Source organism: Lemur catta, chromosome 9 (genome assembly GCF_020740605.2).
Source record: "Lemur catta isolate mLemCat1 chromosome 9, mLemCat1.pri, whole genome shotgun sequence".
In the NCBI taxonomy this organism is placed as follows: domain Eukaryota; kingdom Metazoa; phylum Chordata; class Mammalia; order Primates; family Lemuridae; genus Lemur; species Lemur catta.
The window spans coordinates 44,176,259-44,203,754 of NC_059136.1; the positions used below are offsets into that span (position 1 = coordinate 44,176,259).

The following is a 27,496-nucleotide window of genomic DNA, read 5'->3' on the forward strand; positions in this document are numbered from 1 at the left end:
GTTTATTGCCTCATCTCTTTGTGAATGTCAAAGAGAAAGCAATTCAAAACACCTGTGATGATACCCTTGGAAACTTGAAAAACCACAGTCCACAGTTGTCAGTCTACGAGCTGTGGTCCTGTCTGTGTCTGGGTCTTCACGGAAGGCTGGCCTTGTTGGCCACCCTTGCTCTGCCCTCAGACTGCTTTACACGGATTTTCTCAGCCAGTGTGAAAATGTGCAATTGTGACTATTTGTTCAGATGATTTGCACAAACCACTCAGCCAGAATCTCCTCCAGCTGATACAAGGAATAACACAGAGAAGTGGAGTTGTGGGGTGCTGGGGGGGCGATGGATCAGGGAGGGAGGGTTGTGAAAAATGAGCCAAAGTAAACATTTCCCAGACACTAAACCCTTATCGTGAACTGGGCCACTTCCTAGACAAGAGCAAGCAGTTACTCAGTCCAAGAACCAGCTCCAAGAAAGAAGAAGTAAAATTTCATTCCCTCCTCTTCCTCCTCCTCCTTCCTTTTTTTGCTGTTATTGTTGACTGATTGAGCAAGGTGTTCAGTCGAGCCACTCACTGAATGGTTCAATGCAGTGTGTAAGCAGGAAAGTCCATGTTCTATTCCCAACTCCACTATGAGAAGGTCTTCAATCTCTGTAACTCTCTTGGGCCCTCTGTGCCTTATCTTGCAATATGGCAAATGCTTTGCCCCTACCTGCATGCCCTTCCAGGGATGCTGGGTAATTTAATGAACAGTATCATGGCTGTTACCACATACAGAGACCCGGGGGGGGGGGGTTGCTAAAGTGATACACATGTTCCTATTGTCGCATAGGAGTAGAGGTAGCACCATTAATGTGGCTGTTAGCTGAATTAATACTGAGAACACACATTGCCACATACACATTTATTTCACCCCGTGAACCAGAGATGTGTCTCTAAGGGAATGTTGCACAAGGCTTTGCTTTTCATCTTCCATTCTCACTCTTGGTTTAGCTCTGCACCACTAACTCTGCGTTAATTGCTCAATCAATGAACTGTACCTGCTCGGTGCCATCCAAAAGTCAGCCGCTTGGAGGGTGGCTTCGATGACAACCACAGGGAGAAGAGACTGAGCAGGAAACTGGTCAGGTCAATTAAGAGGTGGGCGGCATCTGTCACAACAGCAAGACTCCCAGCGATGTGCCCACCTAGGGAATGCAGAATAGCACACAGGGTTAAGGCCCCAGAAGGCAACTGGATTCCTATCCATACTAACCATAGTTGGTGAAAATGCCACAGACTCGCAAAACTTTTGAAGGGAAAGAAATCTTAACGCTGATTTAATCCTCTTCTTCCCAGTTTGATAGGTAAAGAAACTGAGACTCAGAGAGTGGATAGGATTTGAACATGTGGAAATTAATTTCAAGGGAGAAGCCCTTCCTGCAATAACAAAGGGACAGAGATTGGAAAGTATGGGGCCCATCTGGAGAACACCCCCGTTAGACTGGGGCATTAGTATTCAAAAGGAGAACACGAGAAGATCAGGCTGGAGAGCTAGAGGCCAGATTCAAAGAATCTCATAATCCAGACCGAGGTCCTGGACTCCTGTTTATATGTTGCAATCTGGCCCACAGATGTGTATTTATTTGACTTATAATTTTACCATGGCCTTACCCCTTCCTTATGCTCTGTTAATTTATATTATCCACCTAAATTGGAGATCCCTGTAATAAACAGCGAGGAGCAGAAAGGAGAAAGGGCAGGAACCTTCCAATGGGCATCTTGAGTGCCCAATAAATCCAATAAAGCATAGGAGTTGGACCCAAGCCACGAGAGTCCTGCCTGGCTTTTCTCTTTATTTGATGTGCTCCCTCTATATCCCGCTAATTCTCCTTTGAGAAAAGACCTCCAGCCTCCAAAATAGAAGTTAAAGGAAAACCTTGCCCTTTCCTTCCCAAACAGGGTTGGCTGTTTGAGAGCAATAACCTTTATTGCTCTTACTACATTTTTCCAGCAAAGAGCTTTTGCTGACTGATCGGTTCTCCCGGCGGCTGTTTATTGCCTTGTGTACTACAAAGCAGCACAGACTGTCAGCCATCAGCCCCGCCATCATCAGACTCACCTTGTCTCGCCTGATGATTTTAAAAAATTACATAGATGGCTCATAATTGCAATAATCCCCACAGACCATTGGCTCTAGCTGTAGTTAATAACTGGTTTGTCAAGGTTTAATGGGCTGAAGCAAAGTAATCTTCAAGCTTGTTACTGAACAGTCAGTGCAAAAATTGGAATGATTCATTAGCCAAAAAGCAACATTTTGCTAACAAATCAGCTGTCTTTCCAATTATCCTCTAATGTTGCTCTATCTGCCAAACTTGGTCCTGATGATAAAACTGTGTTAATAATGCATTATTTCTTGCCCAGGGAATGACTCCATGCAGATTAGCAGTATGCTGCAATAACAGCAATGAGTGATGATGATTCTATGTGCTGGGCTGAAATTATAGTCGAAGTCAAGGAAATGAAGTCTTGTAGGGTTTCTGCAACAGGCTCAGCTGCATCAGGAGGCACCTGAGAAAGAAAAAGGGCTTGCTTTGGAAGAAGCATGTTAATATGGAGACCTGGGAACTGGGAATCATTTGCAACCATCAGAGCTACTTATGAGAATCATCCAGAAAATTGTGAGCAATCATTGCTGAATCTTACAGAGCAAACTGTTTGCAGGAGGTAGTCTGTGACTAAACTTGTATTTGCTTCTGAAAGCATGGGGTATTATTGACAAGTAATTCAATTATCCAGCCAGCATTTATCGATCCCTTACTGTGCACGGTATAGAAATAGGGTATATACAAAGATAAACAAATCACAACCCCTCTTCAGTGATCTCCTTGTCTAATGCCATTCTGGAAACAGGCTAATGGGCCAGGGGATCAGAGAGCCAGTCTCACTGGCAGCATCAAGGAACTTTTAACAGAGAGGGGTAAGAATTAGCAAGAAGAGAAGGGTTTTTCAGGAAGAGATAAGAGCAGGAACAAAAACACAGAGAAATGAAAGAACATGGCACCTTTCTGGAAAAGCAGGAGGTGTGGGGTGTTTTGGAGGAAGAATGGGAAGTGGACTGGGAATTGGGTTGGGGAAACTTGTGTGGGGTATTTTATGTCAAGCCAAGGAATTCAGAGGTTATCCTGTGGACTTAAGGGAATCTGCTTATGATGTTTGTGTCAAGGTCATGACATGTTCAGATCTGAATTAAGAGGGAGATCTTTGCTAGAAGTATGGAAGATGACCTGGATGGAGGAGAGGTTGAGATGCAACAGTAATAGCTGAAGGAAATTATGATAAAGGCAGGGACTAAGGCAGTGGCAGTTGTGTTTCTGGAATACTTGCCAAGATGTGGAGAGTGGAGCACTTACAACAAGACAAGAGAGGCACAGAAAGGCTTCGGGCCCAGAGCAGACCCTACTTAGGGCCAGAGGGGTGAAGGTGACAACAAGAGAGCAGGCGAGCCATTGGGCCTGGGTCTCACATGCACACACCACCTCAGAGTGAAACAGCTGGCATTAAGTCCCCATGAGGGTGTCCATGGGGAACAGAGACTTACTGACAGGACTGAAAGATGGGAATGTTCCTCTGACGACATAAGCCTTGTGTCCCATCACTGGGCTATACCAGCGTATGCTATGACTCCACATTTTTTAAATTCTTTAATTGTCTTATGAATAGCATTATTATACTATATAGTACGTTATGTCAAAAACTCATCAAGTTATTATTTAACAAGTGCAGCAGGTCCTCAAATAACATCGTTTCAAAATGCCAGCACCATTTCATTCTAATGTTGATGAGACAAAAAATGGATTCCAAAGAAAAATAATAATAAATAAAATTAAATTAAAAAATGGATTCCCATAGGGCCATTGTCTGTGGAGTTGGCAATTCTCCCCATGTCTAGGTGGGTTTTCTCAGGGTTTTCTCTCTCCGCTTTCCTCCTACATACCAAAGATGTGCCCCTTAGGTGACCTGGCGTGTCTGCATGGTCCCAGTCTGAGTGAGTGTGGCTGTGCGTGAGCGCAGGCTGTGACAGGATGGTGGCCTGTCCAGGCTGTTCCCGCCTTACACCCTGAGCTACCAGGACAGGCTCTGGCCCCCTGTGACCCTGAAATGGAATAAGCAGGTAAAGAAATGAATGAAGGAATGAATGAATGAAGACAAATGATAAATGAAAATTCATAAAATGTGTGATAATCACACAAATGCACAACAATAAACAATGTGAGACAAAAGTGCTCAGGCTGCCACATTTGTGATTGTTTTTGAACTGTGTGGTGGGAGAAGATGCTCTTACAATTTTCACTTTGCAGACATTTATTCCTTGATTTAAGCCACCACCACTATGACTACTGCACTCACTGATTTACCAAAAAGTGGGTAAATAATTATCGTGTTTGTATTCATCTTTATGAAATGTTATGTATAGCTTGCATTTATTTTAATGTTTAATATTAGAAGTGTTTTGGTCTTTATTTAGAAGTTTGATGATGTTTTTTGCCCAGAAAAATGCCATAGACCTTAATTTATTTCTATCAATTAGCCTATGGTAAAATTGGTTTTGTTACATGTTGTTTTGCTTAAAGTCAAAGTTTCCAAGAACCTGTCAATGACATTAAGTGAGGTCTTACTGTATTTAAAATATACCACAGTTTTCACAGTCATGTTTTGACATTTCTTAAATTTTTAATACCAAGAGACTCAAAAAATATCAGTGGCCAGAGCCACTGAGACATTCTGGCTGTAGGACAAAGTACCCTGATCAATAAAATATGAAGTTAACACACCACTTAGCTATATCTTTCTCTTAATAAGAGAGAATTTTTCCACTCTGAGATACTTACCATATTCCGAGCCTGCTCCCAGCTCTGTATTCTTATCTAGTAATCTAGTTTTTTCTCCTTTCTTGCTTAACTCTGAATAGTCCTGTTTCAGATGCCTCTCCCTGGCCACTCCCAATGTCTTCCGTACTTGAGCTTATGTTTCTGAGTTCTCAGTGTCTGAATGTTTATCCATTTACACAGTGTACATCTGCAACATTACTCCTCTTTATGGCCTTTCTACAGTGAGAAATTTTCACAAGCAATCAAAAAGAGTCCCAACTCAATAAGCTATAAGGCCCATTAAGAGTAGACACATGCTTATACCCTTCCCTAGTTCTTCCTACAATCAGCTCTGTACCCTGCAGCAACCTCTCTCCTAAATATGGCTCTATGACCAACTTCTCCCTGTGCAACATGTCAATTACTCCCCAAGGTCTACAGAATGAATCCACATTCCCCAGCTGGGCCCCAGCCCTTTTTGACATGCCCAGTGACCATTCTAACTATATTCTTCATTAACCACTTTTCATCTTACACCCCTCCCTTACATAGACTCTTTCAGCTATAAGTCATAAATGCCTAACCCAAACTAACTTAAACAACAATAACAACAAAATGATAACATATTGGCTCACATAACTGAGAAAAAATCTGGGTGAGAATGCATCAGGTGCAGTCTAATCCTAAGGTTCAAAAAATGTTCTTGGGGCTCTGCTTTGTCTCCACCTATTGCTATTTATTATTTTGTTGAAGAAAGATGTCCTCCCTTTAGCAAGAAAGGTGGGCCTCTGGAAATTCTAGGCCCGTATGATTTCAGCTTAGTATTTGTACAGGAAAGAGAGCAAGCTTTCTTCCAACTTCTCTATATAAAGACCCACAGACTCTGATCAGTCCAGTTTGGTATCTCACATCCAGCCTTGCCTATGAGCATGAGGTTCTCAGGCCAGGAGGACCAGAATTACAAGCAGAGGAAAGAGTTTGAGAAAGCCTGATGAACAGGAAATAGCAGTCTACTACAAAAATCGGCACCCAAATTTCTAAGAATGTAGATTTTCTGTTCTGCTTCAGACCTACCACTTGGAATCTTTCAATGTAAGGCCTGATATTTACTATCTCCCAGATGACAGCAGTGAATAATATTCATTCGGCCCCCTCCATCTGAAATTCCCTTCTCATCTCCCTTTTGGCCACCTCTCAATTCCTGGATAAATGGAGAACACACCATATTCCTGGAGGAAAAACTGAGTATCTTAAAGACATTATATTCCCAAACTAATGTATATACCAAGAAAGTCATAATTGGAATTGAGGAAGAACTGAAAAAAATTACTCATCTTTAATTACGATAATAAACAGGGATGAATAGCCTTTACTTTTTTTCTGTCAAATAAAAAATCATGAGGAGGAAACAACAGATGTTATAACATATAAATCTACATTACTTATGTTCCTGACAGAGAATAAGAACGCAGATCAGTGAAACACCTTAGAAGCAGACCCTACTATTCATACAATTTTGGTAAATGGTAAAAGAAACATCAAAAATCAATGGGAGAAATAATTATTCCATAAATGATGCTGAAAACTTTGTTGGCTATCTAGAAAAAGAATTTTCAATCCTGAAAGCACACAATATCTCTAATTTCACATTGATTTAAAAATTAAATGCAAAAATTTAAATTAAAAAGCATTTATCTTCTAAATAGATGGGGAAAGATTACGAAGCACTAAAATAGTAAAAGAGTAGCAAAATAAATCATGTCAAAATGAAAAGTTTGATAGTTACCTATGTAAAACTTGAAACTTCTCTAAGTCAAAACAAAAAAGGTTAAATAACAAACTGTAAAAGTAGTTATAACTAATAAAACAAAAGAGCTCCCAGAGGTCAGTATGGAGAATTACAAAGTTCTCTATGAAACAAACGAGCAATAGACATTAAGAGGCAAGGAGGAAACACATTAACAGAGGGAAATATAGATCACTAATAAGCATGCAAAAATGCTAACTGTAACAATTAAAGAAATAAATATTAAAATAAAACATTCATTTATACATTAACAAAGGTTTTTAAAGATTAAAATAAGTTCTGGTAAGGCTTCAGAGAGAGAAACATTCTTATGTAGAGGTGGAAAGTGTATGAATTGTTTAACTTTCTGGATAGCAGTTTGGCAATATGGATCAAGAAGTAATAAAAATATTCATGTCCTTCAATCAATTATTTCCAGTTTTAATAATCTCTTTGAAAGGATTAACAAGAAAGTCAGGCAGAATTTTATTTAAGATTTTTCATCACAGCATTTGTTCATAAGCAGGAAAAAATTCCCCAAATTTCTAACAAGAGAGAGATGGTTTATGTATTAACATATTATAGTGGAGCATATTAGAAAATATTGTTCGGTCATAAAAATGTTTTTGAAGAGTATTTGATGGTGTGGTCAAAAGCATTCAGTATGCTCTCAATTATGAAAAAAAATCTGTGAGCAATGAATGGAAAATATATTATGCAAAATAGTCCATAATGTGTTTGGAGACTATGGCTTGAATGTGGGATAGTGATGAATTTTATTTTATTTCCTTCTATTTTCCAACTTATCTACAATGAGCATATTGTTGCTTTATACTAACAGAAAATATTAAAACTTACTTTAAAAGAACTTAGGTAACCCTTCCACAATGAGGCAAAGTTTTGTTTGCTTGTTTAATCAGAGAATTCTTGAGAACGACTCACCCATGACCTCTGCAATCATGAAAATGAAGCATATTGCTGACGCAGCACAGAGTTTCCATTTGGCATGGGCTTGCTCATTCTCCCTGTTGTCCGTGGTCTTGGAGTCACTGTGGCAGTGGTAGATGCCTCCTGACTCCAGCTCCTCTGGCTTCTCTCCAGGACGCTGATCTTTATTCACGGGTTTCTGCTGGAGTTCCACACTACGGATGAGTTTGACAGAAGGAAGAAGTGAACACGGTTGCAAACAAGCACCTCACTGACTGCCCTGCCCATTCTTGGAACCGCTATTAAGACTAACTGGCTAGGAACATAAACCACAACTCCTTCTACGAGAATTATCAAGTGTAGGGAAAAAGCAAGAACTTTTCTTCTGCATTCACAAATACTGAAAGTTTTACTTTTATTCAGTCAAGTTCTTACTCAGTCAATACCATCAATGATGAAGAGATATCAAAGAAATAGGAGAAAAGAAGCAGACCCACTTTGATGCAATTCCTTCCCAGTTATTTCACTTTGAAAAGACTTTGGACACTCTGCTGGGGTGTCCAAACTAGATTTTACTATTTTTTTAAAAAACTCATTTGAAGACATAAATGAAATTCTTGGAATTAAGAACTTTGCATTTCTGGCTTTGAAAGGAAAATAAATAAATAAATAAGCTTTAACCTGAAAAGTTGTTTCATTTAGTTTATCACCATCCAGAATTAAAAGTCTGATGGTTTTGGTTTAGATGATAATTATTATTATGACTCTATCATTATATTTGGGGTTTTTCCAGAATAAAACAATATATATAATGTTCATTATAGAAAATCTAGAATTACAGAAAAGCACAAAGCAGAGGGAAAAATCGCTAGAAATTTTACTTCCAAGAGACAAGTATTATTGATATTTTGTTGTGTAGTTTTGCAATATTTAAATGCATGGGTTTTTTTTTTTTCACATGATTAGGGTCCATATTAGTCAGAATGCTTTGGGTTGCAAGTACAGAAAACAAAGCTCTTGCTAGAATAATTAAAAAGTAAGAATTCATTAGTTCTTCAACTGAAAATATCTCTAGAGGCATCCAGGCACTCTTTAATCAGGGCTCTAGATCCATTTCTCTGTAGTTCTCAACTATGCTTCAACCTCCAGCTGGTCTTCCTCATGGTAGGAGTGGTTGCCAAAGGTAATCAGGCTATGTACTTGCTTTTGCACATACAGGGAGAGTCCCCCCTCTCACAACTACTAAACAAGAATGTTGAGGTGCAGGCTGATGAGGTCAAATGAAAACCAACTACTATAGATAGAGAAATATGGATGAGCTGATTGGCTTCGGTCTTGTACTCAAAAGATTGGCTAAACCCAACCATGCTGATACCTAAAGCTGAGAATAGGGTAAATTCTACCCAAATCACATGGCTACAACTCAGTGAGGAAGGACTAGAGTGGACATGATTAAGATGACAGTGTCACAAGAGGATTCTACTGAAGATACGGCTTCTGAACCTGATTCTTAACTATACATTTGTTAACATTTCCCAATTTATTAAATTTTCTATAGCATTATTTTTAACATATGGAGAGCATTATTTTTAATATAGAAGATATGGCATAGCATAATTAGCTGGTTCTCTATTATTGGACAATTCATTTTTTTCCAATTATTTGCTCATATAAACACTGCTACTATTCATATCCTTATAGTTAATCTTTGCTTGAAATATTATATTCTTAAAATGGAACCTTAAAAAGGGAATTAATTGGTCACAGAGTACCTAAATTTCTAAGGATTTTGATGTAGTATATATTGCCAAATTGATTTTGGAATGTTTTTATCAGTGATGCTAATGGCACTCAGGATTTTGAGCAGTTCCAGATAATCTTCTTTGTTGGAATAAAAACCAACAAGTAATACTTAAATTATTTATATCTTTAAATGAGTAGATTTTTGCCTTTGTCATGTAACATATACTCTGATAATAAACAACAGTAGAATTTGGTAGTGTGGGTCACCAAGGGTCATCAACTCAGAGGAGCCAACACAAAAGCATCGTGGAGATTTGCTCTTTTCTTGTACTGAAAAGACGGCATGAGCAAGGCAGGTCACCAATTGTTCTAGCAATCCCTGGTTTGCTGAAGCTTTGCTTTATTTTATGTTTTTCATGAATCTTGTGGCCAGAAAAAAACAGGTAATAAGTGACCAGGAGAGAGAATTTATCCTGTAGCAGCTTAAAAGCCAGACCAAGGCAGGAATCCTACCCAGGGAACAGCCTCTGGGTAATCACACAAAGGGAAAAGTGTGAACAACCTGGGCAATTTTTACTTTGGTCTACTGCTTCCCTGTCCTAGATTCTAAGATTAAGCAACATGGATATACTTTGAGCTGAAACAGCTCCTTGAAGTGCTAAGCCAGAAGTCCAAAGGTAGGCTACAGAGGGTCCACTGAAATTGCATACAAAATGCACATATGTGTGTATATGTGTATGTTATGGGGGAGGCAAGAGCCCACAGTCTTCATGGGCTCCCAGAAGCATTGATGACTCCAAAAGAAGTTAAAAACCATTCCTTGTCATATCATTAGAGCAAAGTTTCAGATCAGGCTCTTGATCTGAAAAATGATGTGAATTCTAAGAAGTATTATTTTAAAAAGAAGGTTATAAAAAGAAAATGCTATGATGCATAAAAAATGAAATGTGAATCCACTATTAATAAATAAATCCCAATAGATTTCCATGCATGCAACTACGGTCAAAGCTTTGAAAAGGAGGAATGAGAGCCCAAAGAAATTTACTGCAGTATGAAAGATAAAATAGGGAGAAAAACGGAGAGAAAAAATAGGGAAATACTAGAAAATTTGATCCCAGTAGCCTAGAACTTCAAGTTCACCCTTTAAAATAGGATTTACATATCCTGTGTTTGCATCACCTGAGTCAGAGCTACAAGTGTACCCAACCCCTAGATGGCGCATATCCCACTAGTTAGCTATAATTTACCCATCCCCTCCACCCCTTCCCACCTGCCCAACACCCTATATATATGTAACCAAAGCATTTGTGACCCCATAATCTAAAATTAAAAAAAAAAAAAAATTAAAATATTCAGTGTGATATGTTCTCAATTTGAAGAAAAGTATTTAGAAAATGGGGTTTTATTTTTGTAATCTTAGGAAAGCATTTTTTAATTTTTTCTTTCATTTTTATTAAATATTTGGTGGTAGAAGTTAAACCCCTTTGCTTATGTATCTCTAAAATAGAGCTGGTTATATTTTTTTTTTGCCCTCCTATTTCACATATTGATTATATAAAATCACTTTGTTTTTGTTGCACTTCTAACATTTCATGCATTCACTCAGCAAACAAATATTTATTGCATGTCTACAACATGTATGCACTATTAAAAGTGCTCATGTTACCATTTCTATGAGAAAAAGTTCTGAATCTAAAGATCTTACATCTTAGTAGAGGGAGACAAACAGTAAATGAGTCAATAGTAACAAAGGCCATATAGTGTGATGGGCAACGACTGGGAGAGGGAAGATGAAGCCACTTTAAATGAGTTGGGAAGGGAAAGCTGTCAATCTTACTGATACTCTCATACATGATGAATCTTTTTTTTCTCTTGCTTCTTTCAAGATTTTCTCTTTGTGTTTTGCTTTCAATATTTTTACTACAATGTGTCAGGGTTTAGATATGATTAGAATTTGCTTGATCCTTCTTAGAGTTTATTTTGAGCATCATGGATATATAGATTAATGTTCAACAAATTTTAGAAGTTTTCAGCCATTATGTCTTTGAATACTTTTCTGCTCCTCTCTCATTCTCCTCCTGGTACTCTTATTATGCATATATTAGTGCATTTAACCATGCACCACATTTCTCTGAGGCTCTGTTAATTTTACTTCATTCTTTTTTTCTCGGTGTTCTTTATGTTGCATAATATCTATTGATCTATTTTCAAGTTCATTGATTCTTCTGCCAGCTTCTTCCAGTAGCTTTCTATTATTATGGCCTGCCTCTCCCATGGCTAGTACCTTCACACCACTGCGCCAGAGCTGACAAAAGGGTCAATGATCTATTTCTGAAGTGACATTCTTGCTCCTTAAGTGGAGGGCTTAATGGGGATGATAGTCCCTAGTCTTCTTTGCTTGTGTCTATTGGAATAGAACCTATATCCTTTGTGTGAGCCAAGGCAGGGATATTCAGTACCTTGCCATTCATGGGCTAGAGATTTTGCCTTATGATTGTGGGCTGGGTGGAGGAAGGGAGCCATGGTTCTCTTGGCCATGTCTACATTGAAAAGAGGTTCTGCAGCATGGAGCTGGGGCAATAAGAGATTCCAGCAATTTTCTACTTTGAGAGTGAACTCTAGACCTCAAATGGAAGCTGGGAGAAGAGGAAGCCCTGTCTTCTGTCTACATCCACTCAGAGTAGAGCTTCCATTGTACTCAACTTGGGGAAGAGGGAAGGTTAATGGAGCAGGTCTTTGCTCAAGGGCTACAGACTGTCACTTCTTACTGAAATTTAGTAGATTTTCTTGAATAAATAGTTTTTAATATTCTGCATGCCCTTAAGACAACTTTCAGAGACTTTTTTAAAATATAATTTTCACCAGTTAAATGGTTCTTGAAAATATTCCAGCCGTTTATCCTACCATCTGTCCCTGCCCTTGCTTGGGAAAAATAGACACTCAATCCTTCCCACCCAGCATAAAGAAAAACATATTGACTATGTAGGTTGACTTTACACAACTATCTTTTTGCTGCCATGATCCCAAAGCATAGAGAACCCCATCATTAGAATAGAAAATGGAGGGAAAGGAGAGGATACACAACAGGGTTCATGACACCTACAGGGCCCAATATCACTGATTCCTGTGATAAAATTTCTATAAAGCACTGAAGACAATTTCTGTTACCCAACAGGCACATGCCATCAACAGGTAGCATCTATGCCCCACCCTTGGAATCTGTGCCTTGGGACTTGCTTTATCATATTAACTATGGTAAAAATGGTGCTGTGCCAGTTCTGGGCTTACGCAGTCTAAGAACTGTCAGCTTCCACTGTTGCCCTCTTGCTGTTCTGAACTGCCACATAAAGAACTCCACGCTAACCTGATACAGTGGGACACCAAGAGAGAGAGAAGCCATGGGAAGGAGAATGAAGACAACCAGCCAAAGGCCAACACAAAGCCCCCAGGCATGTGAGTAAAGCCCTCTTGGACCTTCTAGCCTATGCCAGGTACCAGCAGAATGCAGTCTCCTGAGCAAACCCAGCTGACCCCACATGGAGTCCTGCCCAAATCCTGACGCACAGAACTGTGAGTAACAAAATTATTGTTGTTTAGGCCACTAAGTTTTGAGGTAGTTTGATGCACAGCAACAGGTAAGTGAAACAGTCCCTTTATTTCCTTCAGATTTAGTTTCTTAACAGCTCATAGAAATTTAAATTGAAAACTCATGAAAAGTAGAAAAAAATGCAACAAAGGAGAGAAGAGGAGGAATATCAGAGAACAAAGTTATCTATGTAATAGAGACAGAACAAAATAAATGAGAAAGGAGATCAGGAGAGGTGAGGAGACGAAGTGAGTAAGAGGGAATTTAGGCATATGTAACCTCAGGAGGAAGTAGAGTAAGGATTCAGGAGGCCACATGGCGAAGGAGAGGTGGAGGGGAAAGAGAAACACTAAATTCACAAACAAGGGACATGGGTCCAGAGCCCAGCTGTGCCATAATTAGCCATCTGACCTTGAGAAAGACATTTGCTCTATCTGGCATTCAGGTTTTTTGCCTGGTAAAATGAGGGATCAAAATAAAGAAACTCTTCCAGATTTCATCTTTTTTATTTGACAAGAAAATAAAAATGAGTTTGACAATTTATAAACATTGTGTCCTGAAAACCATACCCATTTATGAGGTAAATAAAACCCTCTAACCATACATGATTGGCTTAGTTGTACAACAGAGTGTTAATAGTACATTTTAATGAGAAGAGAAATACTGTAGAGATGTTGATTTCAATAATGTAGAGATGCTCTATTAATAGTGTCCATAAGGTTAACAATTTTGTTGTCAAAAAAATTCTGCCTAATCCAACAACCACTCAACACAAGGCTTTGTTTTTAATGTTGATGATTTCAATAAATCATATCTAATATGATTTTCTAAGAAAAATAATTCTTCTGATGTGAAATAATAGATGTGCTAAATTCTTCATTTTAAGCAAAGCTATAAATATCCTTTTAAAAAGTCTCTTTGCTGTTGCTAAAATATTTGATGCTATCAAACATAATATAGCTACTCTTTAGAATATTAATTTGGTTCCATGAAACAAACAAAAATGTTATACATATTATTAATGGGTAAGTATTCTCTTAAATTCTGTTCCTAACATGAGTTTATTTCATATTTTTATTCATTCATTTATATATGCTGGATGTGTTTCTTTTTGCTCCCCACTCAGATTTAACTCCCCCAACATACCAAGCTCTTATTCTCATATGTCTTTATCTTTACTATGCAGTTATATCAGTCTGGAAAATTTTCCCTAAACCTACTTTTTATGTAGGGTTTCCCTAACCCTACTCTAATTCCTTTTTATTTTTCATTTCTTAGCCCATCACTTCTGAAAAATCTTTCTGTGACCCAAAGTCTGGGTAAGATGTAGGTTCTCTGGATGTATTCTCATTAAATGTCCCCAGCATGATACTAACATGCTATTTTTAATTGCCTAGTTCTTAGATGCATTTCACATTAGACTAAGTTTAAAGAAGGCAGAGATCTGGGACCAGAAACTTTTTTCCTTTACATTATGTATGTCCAGCATTTAGCACAGGTGTGTTTAATCAATAAATGTTCAACAAGTTAAAAATGAATGGCTATATTCCATGTGGCACTGTGGGAGGTATTAAAAAGAACTATAACTATGTAAAAAATTAAAATCAGCCATACTTATTATAGGTATGTATTAATATATTGATAATGGTATTTTATGAGTAAGAAGATAACAATTCATTTTAAGATCAATACAACCACAATTTTGCCACATAGTTGAAAGTCTTTTTTCTAAATATAATTTAATATAATTTATTATCTGCTTTAAAAGTGGAAATAATTAAGAAAAGGAAAGTAAACACATTAGATTGTATATGTCTATTTTCTGAAAGAAAAACTACAGATGAAAAACACATTAATAAAATGTTTCCTTTATGCACTTAGGATATTTAAGGAATCGAATCAACTATGTATAATATTGCAATTTTTCAGTCTATAAGTTATCCAAGTCAGTCAACGGCTTATAAAATGTTCCAAAATGTCCCCAAGTTGCAAAGCAAAAATTTGCAATTCAGAAGCAATAGGATTTAGAAATGTATTGGATATCAGGATAGAAAATTGGGAAGTAGACCCAGGTGTCTGTTACCTGTCTAGTGTGAAGGCGTACATCCTGGTGCCTTTATCATTCACCAGGTAAGTTCTTTCAAGAAACTCCATGATGGCCAGGATACAAGCTGTTGCTGCTGCTGCTGCTACTGCTGCTGCTGCTATTGTTGTTGTTGTTGAACTCACTGTCCAGTTTTGCAATCAAAGCAGGACTGCAATTATTTACACACTTTCCAAAAATAAAAATAAAAGGGCTCCAGGCATGAAAGTAACAAACTTCCAACACCAAGGTTCTTGGTAGGTCTGCTAAAATCACAACCTCCTTGGTATATTAACTGGTCTCATTCTTTCACCCACAAAAACTTCTTTCCCAGGGAGATTTGCAGGTAGGGTCATATGAAGAGTGAGTGTGTGTGTGTGTGTGTGTGTGTGTGTGTCTTTCCCATGCTCTCTGATTCAATTGTGCTTTCTAAGAGGTAGAGGAGCTCAAGCGTTTTCTACTAATTGCTGATGTAAGGATTTGACCTTCAGAGCACACCTGGGCGAGTGCAAATAGTTACCCTTCTGGACTCTAATACACTAATCTCATCTTTTCTTTTTATTTCACCCTCTTCTTTTTTTATTTGGGGGGGTTCTCTCTATCAACCTCACATATTTCTTTTGGGATTTAGTTCTAAGATGACCTGTAAGCAGCTGTTAGAATTTACTACTCCTCTCCTAGGACCATTTTGGGATTTGAATATTGAAGGGGAAGACAAGGGTCATTAGTTACTGAAGGCTGTGATCTGAAACCATTCCTGATGTGGCAGCTTTGAAACACTTTTGGCAGGTGGGAGAAGGGCAGACTTCGCTTATAAGTAAATAACAGCTGTCAATCATGCAAGAACTGACTGAACTGTGTTCTCCCTGGCCAGGGTACCCTCTACTGAGGTTAAAAGACTCCCCCAAGGAAACCCTACCAGGCATACCAATCACAACTCTCAGGAACAGAGCCTTTGAGTTGCTCCCAAGAGAGACCTTCAACTCCCCAACTCTTAGGAATTGACCATTTACTTCATTGCAAAGCACATTCCTTCCCAAATAAGAGAAGGGACGATATAGCCCAATGGCCAGAGCCTGCTCTCACACCAGGCATTTGTATGAGGGCTGAAAGGTGTCCAAGACCTGTACAGATGCATGCAGGGGTAGGGGGTACAGAGTGGAGAACAAGACGTAAACCCCAGACCCTGAAGGAGTCCTTGCTGTCTTCTTACACACACTAACTTCCTAGTGAGAAAACTCAGTAGTTTAGTCCTGGTGTAACCCAGTGGCCCTGTATCATGGGAAGTTGCCCAGCATGCTGAGCTGAGATCTCCCACCATGGCCCTAATGAAATAAATATTGTCTCCTAGAAGGATAATGGGGCTCAGTGGCAATTGCAGTGAGAGGAGAAGCCTCCTTTAGCTGACAGTGAGAATGTTAGGTCTCCTGTCACGTCCGTGGTGGAGCTGTACTTTGCATCAATCCTAAGATTTCAAGGACCCTCGTCTATAACATAAATTCCAAGGTCTTCTCCTAGGACCCCACTGCCTAACTGATCCTTAACTTTGCTCTCACAGTTGAGATCCAAAGTATTGGCCCCAGGGAGGCCACTTTTCCATGCAGGTGAAGGCATGAAACTCTGGTGTTAGTGTTAGCAGGATAAAAATCAAAGTATTCTTTTCACATATATTCTTACTCTCAACTTTGCAAAATGACAGGCTTTTCTGTGGAGGCAAAAGTAGAAAACCAGAAAGGAATTACTAGCCCTCCTGTGCGACACAGTGCCCTACTTCACAGCTTGAGCAGAAATAGAATTCAAGCAAATGAATGCCAAAAAATGAAGAAACTACTCTACATCAGGCTGAAATCCATTAAGGATAGTGCAAAGAAGGGGAGATAAGCAGTATTTTCAAAGCAGGAAAGGGAATATTTGGCTAGAGATATTAGCAGGAAATAAACACCCTGGAAGGTTGAGATTCCACATCACGAACTTTGTCACTAGTACGGATATGGATGCACAGGTTTATATCTGCCTGTTGATGAGTCTGTGAGTGTGGAGGATTCATACCAGGTCGTTAATGTGGATGGCCTGTGGGACAAGGATAGAGTGAGAGTAGGATGGGGCCGATATAGGACAGGGAAAGGTGGAGATGGGAAAAGAGGGAATGGGAGGCCCAAGTAAAACATATAAGAAAATACTGCCCCCCAATGTATCCTATGATCCCTTCTATTTATTTATAAGTTGAACAATATAAAATTGGCATTTTAAAGGCTTTATATGGTTTAATATCAGCAATTTTATGTTTCAATTTAATATATATGCACATCTATAGACACCTAAAGATATATATATGTGGACATGTACAACACATTTAAAAATAAATAAATGTGCATATTTGAAAACTATTGGAAAACTGGTTGCCAGTTTCATCAAAGATTTATGAATTTCTAAGTGCCACTCTTGAAGATGATTACTTTAAACCCAAGTTTGTGTTGTGAGTAGCCTAAGAGCAGGGAACAGTGGATTGTAGTAAATAAAATATTTTTATGTTAAAAAAGTAAGTTTTGCTGCTATTCATTTAGAGGCAGATAAGTTATGATCAAGAATTGCCTGTATTTTATTATGTAAAATATACATCTGTTGATCACCTTATCCTCTTAAAAATTCATTTTAACTGCACCATTTCCCCTTCCAAATATTTGTGTGTCAGCACAATTTCATTTTGTGTGAAAATTTTGTGTGAAAAATTTTCTATCCTTCCTGCCTAACCTTTGGTCTACTTTGGCATGAACTTCCCACCAAGGGCCAACTGCCCATTAAGAGCCAACAGCCCTAATTAGGCTTCACAAGCAGCACAGAATATGTATTTGGAAAGTAGCTCGAATCAAAAAAGAAAATCCCATATCTTGTTGACAGTTCTTTTTGGTGGGCATCATGTTGTTCGTCCCAGTTTCCTAGGCAACCAGCTTCTAAACCATTCTGAATTACAGGTTGTCCTCTCCGCCTACTCTCCACCACAAGCTCGTAGCAAGTGAATGGGCAAAATGCAATCTATAACAGTTACCTCTGGGAATAAATATTCCATCAGACACCAGAACATCACTGGCATAAGCAAAGAACTGATTTGGATACCCAATGCTAGCTATTGCCGGCAACAATTTCTTAAAAGGATTTTACAAACAGTAGCTAATGCTTGTGCAAAAATAATTTATATAAGTGTCTTACACATTGTTTGATATTTCACTTGTAGAAAGGGTGTGTGTTCATGCAAAGCTACTATGATCATCCCTAGACACTAAGTACCAAGTTCTCACAATTTATGTTTCCAAAGCTTAAACTTATTATTTCAGTAATACTTCATGTTGCCATTGTTTGCATGTAACTATGTTTTTAAAAGAGACACAAAAATGCATCTCTTTTTAAATAATAATTGTGGACTTTCACCATGTTTGGCTCTTTCCTGTTTGTGTTGAGAGGCAGTGTGGTGAAGTGGTTTAATACATGGTCTTTCTGGCCGGGTGTGGTGGCTCACGCCTGTAATCCTAGCACTCTGGAAGGCCGGGGCGAGAGGATTGCTTGAGCTCAGGAGTTCGAGACCAGCCTGAGCAAGAGTGAGACCCCATCTCTACTAAAAAATAGAAAGAAATTTGGCTGGGAAACTAAAAATATTTAAAAAATATATTAGCTGGGTGTCGTGGCGCACACCTGTAGTCTCAGCTACTTGGGAGGCTGAGGCAGGAGGATCACTTGAGCCCAAGAGTTTGAGATTGCTGTGAGCTAAGCTGATGCCACAGCACTCTACCGGGCAACAGAACAAGACTGTGTCTCAAAAAAAAAAAAAAAAAATACATGGTCTTTCAAGTTAGATAGACTTAGTTTTGGTTTCTTTTTTGACCTTAGATGTGTGACCTTGAACAAGTTGTCTGACCTCTGTGTTTTTCATTTTCTCCTCTGTAAAATGGAGGCACTGATAGAATCCATCGTACAGAGTTCTTCAGAAGAAGAAAGATAGTATGTATAAAAATTCTTAGTGTAGTCTCTGGTGTATGACCAGTTTTCTATTGCTGGGAATTGCTATACACTTGGCCATGTACAAATAAAATGTTTTGACTGTCCTGAAAAATTGGTCCCAGACTCAACAGAAAGCTAAGAATTACCCATGAATGGAAACATCCATCAAGGAAATAGAAGTTATTACAAAGAATATCTGACAACTTCAGCCATTAGCTGTATGACTTTGGGTAGATCTCTCAAACTCTCTGGGCTAAACTTTCTCAAATTATAGATGTATGCCCGCCTCATACTGCCCCACACCAGTAGAGCGCCATTCAGAATGAGTCCTCAGGACTCACCTATTTTCCACAACAGGTGAGGAAATTCAAACTCAACCAGTGTAAACACCTACTAAATATTCCGGACTTATGTATTCTCACATAGACTATAAAGACCTATTATTTCCAAGTTGAGAAGTATTTCCTTTAGCAAGATAACTCACATTACTACAGTGTGAGTTTTTTAAAATTTCCATCCAGAAACATGAAAAGGAAAACATTGGAAATTTAATTGGATTGTATTTTAAAGAGCATTATGAAAATTTTATTTTAATCTAAAGTAAACATGTGTAAGATACAAACCATTTCTGATATTTCATACATTATTTGAAAACATGCTGAAAGCCATATGACATTTATTTCCTTCTTGACAAATTAGGATCATATAACATTTTTTTACAATTTTTATTTTTTAAAGAGATTGAGCTGTAGAAATGTTCCAGTGAAAATGCAATTTGTATTTGTTGTGAAAAGAAACACTTGATAAAATATTGATACTAAAAAATTAAAAGATATTTTATTAAGTCTCATAGATGCAATTAAATAATACAAAAATAAACTAGCAGTGTTTGGGTGGGGAGAATATTGGGGCTCAGTGGTTGAAATGTTTATGAAATATGTATTTTATTTATTAGTCTTCATATACCACACTTCTTTTTCTAAGCAGTCTTCAAATTTGAACTAATTAACCCTTAAAACACCCTCTAGTATAGATATGATTATGTCTTACAAACTCCAAAGCAATGGTCTGCTGACTTCACAATCTCATAACTATATGTCTCTCTTGATTTTATTTATATAAATAAGCAAGAGAGAATTGCAAGGACCTGATCTATTATTTTAAGGCATCATAATGCAAAAGGTAGGGAAAAATATGCTTTTTATTATTTCTAATATTCGAACTCCTTGGTCTATAAGTACACAGAGCATCACTAAAAATGTAAACACTAGATTTCTGAATTTAAAAAAATAATAACAGAGACCTCTTGTTATTATCTGGAATGCCACCATTTAATTTTCATGAGTACTGTTTACTTTCCTTTGTGGAAAGGCTTTAGGGAGCCATGATTCATCTTTGGGAGAAAGATTTTCACAGACAGTCCCAGGTGAATGCTAAGAGAGCAAAGGCAAAGCTCATCTTCTCCTCAGAATCTCAAAACCAGGATTTATTTGACTCCCGGCTGACAAGACTGCCTCTCAGGAGACAGTCCAGGAGACAAGACAAAGCTGCCTCAGAGCTTTCTCCTGAAAGACTGAGCCAGTTGCTTTTTACGTCGAATCCAAAATGCATCAAGGGACAGCAGCTGTCTTTCCTGCTTGGAAGCACAACCATAAGGCATTGCAACTAATTCATCTCTTCTTTTGGTATTAGTAAATTCGCTTCCAGTAACTCTACATTTTAAAATGCTGCTAATCCAATTGTAGAAAATTTCACCACTACCATCAGGGGACTAGTTCTTTGAATTTCCATCCAACAAAGACAAGTGAGGCACCATATTATCTTTTGCAACCCTAAGTTCTCTACCCAGTCGCATAGATATTGGTCAGTGAGCAGATGACAGGAGCTTCTACTTCCTTTGCAGTCAGCTACGTCCAAAAATGTGTATTTAATTATAACAAGCAAACACAAAGCATTATTGCAAATACTATATTTAGCAGCAGATCTTTTAAAAGGCTTATGTCCCCAGTATAGTATTCCTCTTTACCATTCAGAATCTAAAACAAAAAAAGATTATTTTCTGAGTCTCCACCAGAAATATGATACTTCATCATTCACAAAATGAAAGTTTCATTTTAAACATTATATGCCTTCATATTAAACTATTACCAAAAATATCCAAGACACAATGACCATGTTCTCCATTTTAAGTATTATTTACACACAAAAGTCAACATGACAAAACAATATGAAGAGTTTATGATGGGATTTGGTTAAAATGGGATTTGGCATAACCTGCATTTCTCAGTCACAAGTTAATTTCTAAGAAAGCAGGTGAATAGTAAATTCAGACATCCCTTGGACTTTTTCTATTGAAGGCAACAGAAGTAGAAATCAATTCTATGATTAAAATCATATCCCAGAGAATACTAATATTACATCACTTCTTAGAATCATCATTATTATGATGTTGCTGTCAACAAATGAGGAACAATTATTTTCAATCCACTTTATACTACATAGTCATTTCTCCTTAACTTTTTACTAAGAGTAGGCCCCCAACTAAAGTGAGGTATACTGATTAGTCCTAAAGTTTGAATACAATGGATTCCTTGTCTGCTCAAATATATCCTTTGAACTGCTGACTGGCCAGATGAGCATCTTTGGAGCATTCTACTCTTATCCAACATGATTATTAGCCACTAATTCAAATTCCTTTCTGAGTAGATGTGATTATCTGATTTCTCCCCAATGGTATATTAAACCCTGCTTTAAGCATAGTGCTATAATATTCTGAAATTTAAAACATAAATTAATTAATTTAAAAAAAAGAATGGCATACTTGACACCTGAATCCAGCCCAACCACCCATTTCAGTTCATACCACTGCTGAAATGAACATGTTTTCATGCTGAATACATGTAGTTAGAATATTCAGAAGCTGTGAGGTCTAATTCTCTCTCTTTCACTAATTTGCAGCGTTTTGATGAATATAAGCTTGCTTTTCTCTGCCCCAATTTCCTACCCAGAAAACAGAGGATGACATTACTATGCCATCTCAGAAGGCTCTTGTCAGTAAAAAGAATCCCCTTCTTCTTTCTGACTAGAGAAAACACTTTCCAAGTATTTCATTGTGTTAAATATTCACATTAAAGATTGAGAAGTCATTTGTTGATAAAAATAAATAAAATGTACTATCAGGTAAATATAAGCTAAGTAAAAATTTTAACACTTTTTATTTAAAAGGTAACACAAAGTATGTTTAAAATTTAAGAGATACATAATGAGCAATAAGTCCTCCTCTTACCCAAGATCCTAGGCTAAGATCCAAGGAATGAATCAATTTTTTAAGAATATTTTGAATATCTTTACAAAATTCTTCGTGCATTTATGGGTGCATGTGCGTGCACGCGCGCGCACACACACACATACACACACACCCATGTGTGCCTTTTTAAACCAACTTTGCCAGATTTTTGCAAGGCTGCTGTCTGGTGACTGCTAAGGCAGCATCAATAATGAAGTTATTTTCTTTCCTATGGCAGTTGCTGGGAGACTTCCAGGCCTTGTCCTCCACCTCCTGCACCAGAAAGGTTTGATGCTTGTGGCTGCCATTCCATAACTCCCCCATGAGTCAGAAACTGCAGCCCCACTTCTCACCTCCTGTCTTGTTTACTAGCAAATTGAACAGGCTCAAGTTCACAGAAGTGGCTTTTCCCTGGGAAAGAAGTGAAAGAAGAAAGCAAGCAGACCTAGGAGACAACTCAGCTCAGGGCTCAACCCAACCATCGCCACATCCTCTTCCTCCCAAGCCCTAACCAAATTCCTGCTGCTAGCGCCTGAGCTCTAAGCTCATGCTAAGTGTTAACAGTTTAAACAGACATACCTTCTGCTCTCCGAGAATTTATAATGTGAGAGAAAATTGCCTTTGAAAAGGAATACATTCAGTGCTGGGTGGTATACAATAGTCATCACAAACTAGCAGCACGTCACAGCACTGCCAGAATTTTATCTTTAAAGTATACAAATTCATTCACAAGACCTGAACAAAGAGTGAGAAAGGCAAAAAGTGAATATTGCCAGCACGGTTACCTTTAGTGTGCACACTAAAAATAAGAAACTCCTATGTGAGCCCCTCAGATTATTAGATATGCCTCTGTCAACGAAAAACAGTATCACACATCACACATTATCTTACAATTCCTCATGGCTTTAAAAAATAATACTTACTCTGTAGAGCCTGAAATTAAAGACATAAACTTTTAACATTATTCTGAACAGTTAGACAACTTAAAATGAAACATTTACTTTGTCACATGAATCCAGATAGTTTCCTATCTTTACAGGAAATGTCACAAGAAGGTGAATCTTTTCCGGCTTAGTCTAATTGCAGGAGTAATGATAGCACACAAGAAATATCTCCTCCGACACCCTAAGGGCAAAATTCTCCTTGTCCCTCAGTGCCGCGGGTCTCTTTTTCAGACAGTTGCAGTTATTACTCTTCAGCATGGTGTTTACAAACACTCAGCAACTTATTATTCAGTAGATGAGAGAGAGGAAATGAGAAGTTTACTCCCCAAAAGTAATTTAACTAAAGCATTAAGTAATGTGAAAAGACTAATCAGAAGTGTGAGTTGCCCCTCATTTTCCCCTAAGAGCTTGGGTGAGGCAAAGGCATTACGTGTAACTAAAATGTTTGTATCCCCATAATGTCCTGAAATAAAATAAAATAAAATGAAATACCATTCTGATAAAAAGAATACAAAAATAAATGTGGTTCACATATTAATCAGAGTTTAGAGTTGCTTTGCTAAAATAAACACCTGTGGATATATTAATAACAGTGGCCTTAATGTAATCAACAAAAACCTGAGGACACACCAAGTGGCCTCTCTTCCAGAGAGTAATATGGTGTATAATTGATTGTAGATAGTTTCCACTGAACTCGCTACCTTGTGTTTTAAATTGGCACTCCAAAGAGCAAGCTTCACTGACCTATAAATTGCCCCACTAGACACCCACCCTAGTACTGCCACCTCTGCCTGTAATACTCCTTTTTCTTCTAGCTGTGCACATGGGGACTGCCTTCTCACCTTGCCAGATAGCACCTGCTCAGAGGGCCCTTCTCAGATCTCCCCATGAAAAGCAAAGAGATCTCAGCCATTGCTAGTTTTTCGCCTTTACACTATACTCTTTATTCCTTTTAGAGCTGTATCACTATCTCTGTTACCTCTTTGGTTTTATCACTTTTACTTCTCATCTTATCTACCCCTGTGAGAATGAAAGCTCTTGGTAGGCAGAGGCTTTGGCCATCTTCATACCATTATATCCTCTGTTCTTGGTTTAGAGTGTCTGGCACATCATGAGTGAATAACGCATTTTTTTTAGAACTTAATAAATAAATGGATGGATGGACAGATGGATGATGGATGGATGGAATATACTGCTGAGAAAGTATTACACAGTGATTCAGAGTAAAACCTTTGAAGTCAGGTAGACTTGGGCATCATTCATCAACTGGGTTATCATAATCTTCTGAACTTGTTTTCTTATCTGTAAAATGGAGATAATTGATTTTTCTCTAATCCTAATTTCTCTAGGATTGTTACATACATTAAATGCAATAATTTAGAGAAAGTGCATTTCACATATAAAACTCACAGGAATGCTTAATAAATAAAGGATATTCATATGGAGACTTGATACATAACACCAGCCTGTTATAGAGGAAATTCTGACTGATGAAATACCAAAAAAAAAAAAAAATCACTAAGTACTTTCAAATCTAGTTATCAACTCAACTAACATGGAGAAAAAAAGCTATACTAGATTGCTCTTTTCTGCTTTTAAAAAAATAATATTTGGAGTTGTCAGGGATATTAAGCTTGAAATTGCACTGTAACTGGCAGCTTTTATGCTCCCTTAGGGGAGAAAAGACAGATAGAGAGAGGAGAATCATTGAAACTGATCACTTCTGGAAAAAAAAAGAAAAACTCTGACATTCACTAGATAAATTATTACACACCCAGATCCTATTTTAATTATTTTTCTTCTTAAAATACAGAAATTTTTATTGCCTTATTTCTTGTACTAAAACTTGCAGAATATAATTAATTCTAGTGCTACTTAAATTTCTAAGTACATTTGTACAGTAAATGTGTATTCTCAAATATATGTGGAGAGAGCCAATTTGTTATAAGACATGAGGAGTTCTGCATTATTTCTCATTGGTGCAAAACTAATTGACTTTTCTCAGTCATTGCACAAATATTTACTTTTCCATTTTATCATCCTTATAATTGCAGCTGAAATTAGCAAAGGGCACAAGCACCTGGCAAAATCTGAAGCAGGAAGCTTTTCATTCCTAAGCATCATAGCCACATTGATTTCCAAGCCTCAAGAGTTGTTGCTGATAGAGGTCCCTCACTCTCTATCTACAATGCCATGCCTTCCTGATAGCACAAATTTCCCATACACATCTCCATTCAGAACAACACTTTATGGATTTTTTCCTTGAGTTGAAAAGAAATTCCTAAAATGTATGTGCTGTCTAAGGCTCCAGAAGTTGGAATGAAAATTAGTGGTATAAACTCCTGGTTCCTCCGCTGACCACATTAGAGTCACTCACATCTGGGCTGGTGTCTCTTCATGTAAAATGGATAAAGAATGAAAAAAGTATAAACGAATAGAAAAATTGAAAAGAAAAGAACCAAAACCCATCAGACAAAACTACATTTCCAAATTTGGAGACTAGATAGATTCAAAAATCTCAGCTGAAACAAAGAACTTTCTTAAACACCAAAATTTCTTATTCTGATTAAAAATCCTGGACACATTCTGATTTAACTATTTGGGGGTCTCATGGATCCTTGAAATATTAATAGCTGCCTTTAACTTTAAATTGCATAGTCTTCCCTGTATTTTGGTAACTTTCTTGGAGAGCACAAAGGGTACAGAGAGTAGGAAGATGTTTGCCACCATGTAAGCTACCTTCATGAAGCAATATCTTCAACAAGAACATAAACTCTCTTTCATCTCTTCACAGAAGAAATCTATGCACACAGGCATTGATGAATGCAGCAGCCTTTACAGAAGATGGGGGCAAAAGAAGGTGTTAAATTGCAGCATGTGAACCATTGCAGCTTGTGCAAAGAATCCTGAGGCATCACTGTTCTAAAATGGTACTTCAGTCATTTTACTAATAGGTTTGAGATGTTCACCGATCTTTCACCCATCTTGCCTCAGTCTTTCCATCTTGGTGACTTCTATCCCTCCATTTTATTTTTTTGTTCTTTCCTCTTCTTCCTTTTAGAATCATAGCAATTTCTTAAACTTATCACACTCAGAATAATTCAGTAATAATCTTCTGCTGCCCAGTTTGTTAATGTTCAACCCTCACACTAACACATCTATCAAGATACTTTTCCAAATAAAGAATTCTCTAACTAAAAAGAAATTCTGATGCTAGAATTTTGGTGTCTCAATCTTGTTGTGTGTGTTTGTTTTTTCCCTTATTTCATTAAATACTATATATGTGGAAGTATTTACTGCTATTCACTGATTTTCAATTCTTCTTTTTTTATTCTGGACACAGGGAGGATTTCTTGCCTTTTTGAAATTGGAAATTAGATGTGGTCATGTTGCTTACTCTATTCCATGGGTGAAGAGTGAAAGTCACATGAATTACTTTTTGGTTGAGGTATTTAAATGCCAATGTAAGATCCTATAACACTGATCTTTCCCTGCTGTGGCAACTGTGAAAGCATATGTAGAAATTGAGCCTGCATCAGCCCGGGTGCGTGAATGACAACACTGAATCAGCAGAGCTTTCCAACTAACCTGCATTGGACTTGTAACATAAGGGTAAACAAATCTTTGTTGCTATGAACATTTGAGATCTGTGACTTCTTTGTTTCTGTAGCATACACTAGCCTCTTCTGACTAGTACGATATTCTTGCTGTAAAAGTTTGGTACAATTCTCTGCTCCCCTCTTTCTATGACCAAAGATTGCATCTCCTTAGAACAGTTTTTATTATCAGGGGAAAAGGACATTTAAAAGGGTCTATCCTTTCACAATATTCTCTCTGAGTCTCAATGCCAGAAAAGACACTATTTTTGGAGAATGTGCTCATAGGAATCACTTGGTCCTCACGCCCATCCATGCCCTTCCCCAGCTTTGCCTCTGCCTTGGACATCACCTGTCAAGAGTCTATCAAGTTGAAATTAACCAGGCACTTGCTTCTTAAGGCTATAATAAGGTTGTGCAGACAAAAGCAGAAAGATGAGAGGTTTCCCCACAGCAAGTTAACATACCAGTTATACCAGCTAGTACCCAGTGCAAGCTCTTTGTTCAATTTCCTCAACAATAGTTCCCAAAATCTTTAGTGTCCTTTCTGTAGTTTATAAGTGAATTGAGAAATTGAAATAAGCAACTGGCTTGTTATGTGAAGTACATTAAGAATGACATATTGTATTCTAAAATTAGAATTCAGTGATACTGCACAACTCTATAAATTTACTAAAAATCATTGAATTGTACACTCAAAACAAGTGAACTT

The 27,496-nt window shown here is 37.7% G+C and overlaps 1 protein-coding gene across 1 annotated transcript in view; it reads right to left on the minus strand.

The window, feature by feature from the left end:
* The window catches only part of SLC30A8 (solute carrier family 30 member 8), a 31,923-nt gene extending 16,887 nt beyond the window's left edge, over positions 1–15,036 (minus strand). Inside the window, exons 1-3 of the mRNA XM_045560672.1 lie at positions 14,966–15,036; positions 7,569–7,768; positions 1,031–1,177 (exon numbers count right to left, since the gene is read on the minus strand). Of these exons, the coding sequence (XP_045416628.1) occupies positions 1,031–1,177; positions 7,569–7,768; positions 14,966–15,036 (418 nt within the window). The remainder of the gene's footprint in view (positions 1–1,030; positions 1,178–7,568; positions 7,769–14,965) is intronic.
* Positions 15,037–27,496: the final 12,460 nt, after the last annotated feature.